Below are 7,123 nucleotides of genomic sequence, written 5' to 3'. Positions count from 1 at the left end.
CTCAAGACGTGTCTATTTTACTTGCTGCGAGTTTGTTTAATCAAATACCGAGGTGATTTGGGATCGACTTCCCTATGTAATCTTTTCTACATGAGCCATGTTTCTTGACATCGTTGGCACCGGCTAGTGTAAACCTGGGTCTGTGACCAGTCTGAGGCAGGGGCACACTTATGGGATATGAGATCTAGCTGGCAGAGGAGACGGTTCACAATGTAAGGTAAGTGTGGGGTCCTGGGATGCCCAACAAGCAGGGTGGTAGCTGGCTGCTTTTGAGCTCTCCCTTGAAGGCCATATGTGATGGTTCTTAGGCTGTTAGGAGAGAGAAAGGTGGCCTGCAATTAAAGCCTAGCATAGACATTTCACTTGGCTTTACATGAATGAGTCAAATTGTAGGGCTAAAAACTGGTGCCTGATTTTATCTTCTGTCCTACATTTTTGAGGGATCTTGTCAACATGTGAGTATTATACCTTCCTGGGCAAACCAAGTTCTGTTCAGAGTCTAAATTCATGTACTGTGGCATGTGTCCTCTGAAATCGAATCTAGTGTTAATGGATGATATGAGACACCAGACAGGTATCTTGTTCATCTCCCCTTTCTTAGTATTTTAGGAATTATATGATGAAATATAATACTAAAAGTCTAAATGCTTGTGGCTCTTTTATATATGTCTATATATTTTAAAACACACAGTAAGAACATAACATCTCAAATCATTTAGAAGGTTAAAGGGCTTCTTAACCAAAATATCTGGAAATTTCATAAAATTTAAATATCTGCAAACAGTCCAAACGAAAGGAAACAGTGGGGAAAAAAAGAAACGAACGCCCAACATTTGGCTGTGGAGGACACTTTACATGTTAACCAAATGGTATCACAACATCTTCCAGATAACTAATCACTACATCCCATGAGAAAGATTACAAGAGCAATATTGGAGACATCCCCCAATCCCACATTCCCAGTTAAAACATTCCATTAAGACCTCCTGTGCCACAGGCTTTCTTTTGTTGTATAAGCCACGTTACATCTTTACAGCACAAGGCCGAGCAGCCCTCAGGTTCTGTAAAGTAGGCTGATGTCCGTTCTTCAAAAATATTAACAGTACATAACACTGTATAATTTGAATCTGTACAGGTTTTCCCTCCCACAGGTGACACACATCAGTTTTTACAAGCTAGGAAAAAAAAATAGTATTTCTCTGGTTGTTTACATCTGGGATAATAGTCAACAGTACCAACCAGGGTTTGGAGTGGTGGGTAGAGCTTACCACAGCATCCATACAATATACTAGCATATGATTGCAAATAACAATAGGCCTTTGACAAGCGATACAAAATAAAATCATCCTGGAGTTCCACTTAGATTTGTTTTGATTGAAAAGGTCTAGCTGAGAATGTTCTGCTAGAGAGCCGACCAACAGATCCAGGAGGTTTGGGCTGCTGAGACTCAGCAGCCGGCCGCACAAAACAACCCCGAACATGGGCGCAGTTCAGGACTTAGTGCATAGCTTCAGTGTTACACGAGCATTAATCACAATCCTTCAATTAGTTAATCCTCTAGACAGCTTTCTTTGGGTTTTGCATGCATCCTGTTCCGTTTTCATTAAGGGGCATCTCTTCTTGAGGAAACATGGGCTTTGCCTTTCAATTTTGTCTTTATGATTTTTTTTTTTAATGTTTTGTTCAACTGCCAGTACCTCGAACACTCAGGACACAGGAAGTGGCTGCGGCCTTACAGAAGGGGCTGTGGGGACGAGCAGTGAAGGAAAGAGTGTCAGAGACAGTTTATAAAAATGGCACATTTATTGCTACAGAACGGTCATGTACATGACTTCATCGAGTAACTACAGATGGGAACAGGTCATGGCCTAGACCAAGCTGGGTTGTTTGCCTCTTGAAGGAAGTCCAGCACACAACCTGTTTGGACACTTCTACAAATCAGAAATACACCAAAAACATGAAAAATCGAGGCACTCAGCCACACATTGAAAACAAGGTGTAACTGTTTATCTTTTTTTTAAAACGTTTTCCCTTTTTTTTCTTTTTTTTTGAACAGTTTTTTTTAAGTTTTTAATGCTGCAGCTATGCGTACAGTCGAAAAAAAACAAAACAAAACAACAAAAAACAAAGAAAAGTCCATACTGCGACCTACAACCAAGAACAAACAAACAAACAAAAACCTGAAAACAAAAACAAACAGAAGCTATACCATACAGTTTCATCTCAGCAACACGTGGTAAAATAACATCTTTTAAATAGTAAAATAAAGTAACAAACTTTTACTCATAATGATTCCAAAAATCTACAAAGAAGAAATATTCAGAATCTGACAATTTTTTTTTTGTAATATCCATGGTATAAAAGGATCGCTCCTGCGAAAAATAAGCCAAATATATTTTTTTATTTTTAAATTTAGTTTTTTTTTTCCTACTAGGGTGTACTACAGTCTATTTTTATAGCAAAAAGAGCACTAGACAGACGAAGCTTTATAACAAAAAGCCAGGCACTGATACATGGTAAATCTCTGCTTTTTTTTTTTCTTATCTTCACTTAATTGCATCACAAGTAACAAGAATGAAAAAGGCCACAGTTCATATATTTCACCATTACATATGTCTATAATACTTGAAATGAGTATATGGCGAAACCAGCACTGCACAGAGATGAGTCACTTCAAGTCCCATGAGAAAAAACATCTCTAAAGAAAACAAACAAAACCAAAGCAAAACCAAGAGGAGGCCCACAGGCCTTGGTGCCCCATTGTCTTGGAATCCAGCACATTTTATCTTCACCTCCGTATGTGTTGTTTTTTTTTTATTATTATTACTTATTTATTAATTTATTTTTGCTTCCAGTCAGCCAGCAGACTACATGTTGTGCTTGTTTATGCTGAATGGTTTCCTTCCTGACTTAAGTTCCGTTTTGGACACAGACCATATTCTGCCCGTTGGATGCAAAGATGAAAAAAAAAAAAAGAAAACCCAACAAAATCCTCTCAACCCCTAGACTCCCTCCCACTTCCCAACCCCTCATCAAAACAAAGATCACAAATAATAATAATAATAACAATAACAATAAAATCAAGAGATAGAAAAAAAAGTGGAAAGACAAAATAAAAACAGGAATCGGAAGACTGAATCAGTATCGGTTGTACCACTGGGTGAACTGACAGTTGTCAAAGCGTTAGTGTTCCTCGCAGCCACACAGAAGACAAATGGGTAACAACTCCTAGATGGACAGATCCCTAATTCTGCATATTCATAAATTACTTGAATGTGGAGGTGGATCAACTGTTCCAAGTTGTTTTCAAAGTCTGAATCTCTTAAACCGATCCTGAACCTATACATTACCGTCATCATATATGTCTACTATAGTTATGAACACTTATGAAATGCTTGTAGAGTATTTTAATCCTGTCTTCTGCTAAGTTTCTTTCAAAAATCCAGTGCAGGAATACCAATATCTTACCTGGGTTTGATAATTACAAAATAACAACAAGAAAAAAAAAAACCACATTAAAACGGCCACATTCCCTTTCTCCTTCTTTTTAAAACTGGAGATACAACCCGATTATGACAGAGAGGGTCAGATCATGTTTCTGCACTGAGCAGAAAGTAGCCAGCAGCTGCTGCTGGCCTTTGGGGAGTCTTCTGTTGATTTCCAAAAGGAATTTGACAATAGCTGTATTACATTACCAAGTAATGAATACATCAAAGCTGGTGAACAAGAAATTGCAGTTTTTTTCTCTGTCTGAGTGAGAACAAAATATAAAAGCACCAATTGAAAAAAAAAACAATCAAATGACTGTAATTTAATTTTTTGCTTTGTTTACAGATTTGAAAAACTTTAATTTCACTTTAGTCAGCACCTTTATGATAATGTGTATCAAAAGTGCCACTCTGAAGATGTACATTGATGCAGGGAGTATTTCCAGTTCCCTAAAGAGTAAACACCATATTCTCTTCTATACACGTCTCCTGAATGTGATCAGAGTATACCTGCTTCCTATATAATAATATTGTTCCTGGGATACCCGCCTTGGTAGACTATACAAAGTGAGTGTAGAATGTATCACGGAAAGCAAATCTTTAACATGGTGAGAGACCACGTACACATGCTTTCCATTGTCCAGGGAGGAGGGGAACTTATTATCTTCCTTTCCCTTCTTGGAGCACCTATGTTCCACCCTTTCACAGGAAAGGCCCCGAAGAACTTTTCATAAAGTCTGATTTCTGCTATTCCCCTACATTTTCAATCCACCTCCACATTTTAGGAACTTCTCAACAAAACAAAGCATTTTAGTTTTATCGCTACTGAACATATTTACAGTTTTCAACACACACACACACACACACACACATACACACACACAATCGAGCGCGCACACACACATACACACAGCTAATCAAAATGTTTATGGGTTTGTAAAAGGTGACCACTTGGTAACTATCTTATTTGTTCTTACATTTTCAGAAATGAACATAAATTTCAGATTCTTGTAGCTCACTATTTCATTTAAATGACTTTTAAAAACCACACAGTTAAAAAAAACAAAAAAACCTGATACAATGTATTAAAACACATAATAACAAGAGTCTACATGTAAAAATATAACTTTTACATACACAGCTTCAAAATAATGATAGGTTTGCCATTGGTTGCATAAAATTTACAGATGTGTTTTGTCACTATGTAACTGGAAGTACAGGACAACAAATGGGGCATTTAGACCACTTCCATAGAATTACGGCATTTACTCAGTGCTCATAGGTGGAAAAACTACTTCAACAGGGATTTTTTTTTTCTTAATACATGCCAAGGTTGTGTGGCTGTCAAAATAGAACCGAGTCAGAGACAAAAGGATGCTGACAAATGCTTAAGCAGTAGTACTGTGTGTTCACTGCACTACACACCAAAGTCAATTGTTGGAAAGATTTAGGATGGGAATTGGTTCAATTGTGCCCAGAGTCAACGCTAGCTATCTGATGAGTTGCTGTGCCACAGTTTGATCTATGTTTCTATCAAATGTTAAGTATAAACTTCACTCATACTGGCCAGAGAGAATACTGCGCTACCCCTCCTCACCAAAGTGCAACTTAATGCTTTAGGGCTTATAAGGCTTGTTATAATGCTGCGTGATTGGTTGGCATCTTTTTTTTTTTTTTTCAGACGAAGGAGGAGGCAGGTAAGTCATCTATTTTTAGTAAACCCATTTTGAAAAAAAAATCAAGAAAGCAACAAAATCAATCAGCTCTGTCACACTCCTTGCAATTTTCTCATTTGACAATTTTTGAACTTGACTTTTTTTTTAATTTTTTAAAAAATTTTTTCCAAAAAAATCTGACCATGTATTCAGAAACGTCTCACTGCACACTACTTCGGCTACACAGGTAGGTAACACTTGAATCGTTTTGTTAAATCACAGCCACTTTGATTATGTTATGTTCCGATGATATAAACATTGGAAGGCACAGTGGTAACATTGTAGCATTCTAACCGTGTACCTCTGAAAATCCCAGGAGAGGGAAACAAGGGCAGCGCCACAAGCCAGACAAACTCTTTTTTGCCTTGCCTGGGCAATGCTGCATGTAATTTCTACACATGATGTGACTTTTAAGTCCTGTGTTCCCAAAAGACTGGAGAAACATCTTTCTACTATTTATGAATGAGAAGCAACGTCAGGGTCAGCATTTCTTCCTGCACTGCCCCTCCGGAAGCAGAGTCGGCACTACAGGTTACTATAACAAACCAGGGGAAGGGACAAAAATCAGACAAAAAAAAAAATCCATATTTACAGTAAAATCTTTCTTTTAAAAAAGTTAATCAGTACTATTTTTTTTTACAGGAGAAAAAAGTCTGAAACAAATGAACAAAAGCTTACCATAGTCACTAAATTTTTAATATATATTTATATATATATTTATATATATATTTGTCATAGGTCTATAACATCCATCTGTCCCTCCTACCCTAAGGAATGGCTAATGTCATCATTTTCTTGCCATCAGGACGTTTGCTGGTTTTGTTACGAGGGCAGCCGGGCTTCCCCTATTCAATATCCGGTAATTAGAAACACTAGCTGACTTGAATACCAACAAAAACGTTCATGTCGTTTTCTTCAGAAGTACACTTTTTTTCATTATTGCAAGTTTACAATTTTTTTTAAATTAAATATGTTTTTTTTTTCAGACTTACAAATTAATTATATTTTTTTTTTCCAAAAGAAGTTTAGGCACAAATGCATTGCTCCACAGTGTGGAAGGATTGCCATTCAGTCCCTGGGCTGTGTCTCAGCCTGTACATACCGCTTCGCACATTCAGAGTGATATGTTAAAGAAGTCGTCCCTCAAGTTGCATTTTCTTTCTTTCTTTCATTCATTTTTTTTGTTTGTTTTTTTCTGTTTTTTGATAATTGGGAATGCTGAAACCTCTTGCGTCTGCGATTCATAACTACTCAGACTTGTCTTATATTACAAAAAAAAACGGGGTTAAGGAGCAGTGTTTATGTGGGTTTAGGATAATACAGCTGTTAAGAAAGTGGTCTCTTGTTTTAATGAAGCAAGGTGGCAACTTGGACCTGAGAAAGGGAAAGAAGAAAAAAAAAGGGATTAATATAGCGATAGAAAATAATTTATTATTTTTAAAGCCCCCTTTTTGTATTTTTTTTTTTTAAAAGAAGTTAAAATAATTGGCTAATGTGGGAAAAACCTGGGTTTTTTTTTTTTTTTTTTTTTTTGTGGCTCAAGTGCCGCTGAGAACTATGGGACAGCAATGGTGGAAAGCTAGCAACAATGGTGGAAAGCTCACCCAGCGTACCCTTTCACATCTGTCCCATGTGATTCGCTGCGTCTCCCATCCCAGGGTGCGGGCCAGCCAAGGAGAGCGGGGGAGGCTCCGAGGACACCTTCTCTTCCTCCCTTCTCTTCAGACAGGCAGCTTTCGGGTTCAGATTCCTTTCTGTGGGGTGTGAAAGCACAGGCGTCCAGTCAGCGCAGGGCTCCACAGAGGGGAGAGAGGAGCTCCTCTGCTCAGGCCAAAAGGGCAGCAGTGAGACAAGGTGCGCTACCGGGTGCCATGCACCGCATGCAGAATCCTCACCACCGCAGGCAGGCGGGCACAAAGG

General features: G+C 38.1%; 1 protein-coding gene across 1 annotated transcript in view; it reads right to left on the bottom strand.

The window, feature by feature from the left end:
* Positions 1–3,041: 3,041 nt before the first annotated feature.
* The window catches only part of TCF4 (transcription factor 4), a 337,487-nt gene continuing 333,405 nt past the window's right edge, over positions 3,042–7,123 (bottom strand). Inside the window, exons 19-20 of the mRNA XM_080920183.1 lie at positions 6,808–6,957; positions 3,042–6,577 (exon numbers count right to left, since the gene is read on the bottom strand). Coding sequence (XP_080776309.1) covers positions 6,821–6,957 — 137 coding nt within the window. The 3' untranslated portion in view covers positions 3,042–6,577; positions 6,808–6,820. The remainder of the gene's footprint in view (positions 6,578–6,807; positions 6,958–7,123) is intronic.

This window comes from Micromys minutus (genome assembly GCF_963924665.1).
Source record: "Micromys minutus genome assembly, chromosome: 8".
Taxonomy (NCBI): Eukaryota; Metazoa; Chordata; class Mammalia; order Rodentia; family Muridae; genus Micromys; species Micromys minutus.
Note: the sequence above shows the minus strand (reverse complement) of the source record. Positions and strands in the feature narration are given on the sequence as shown.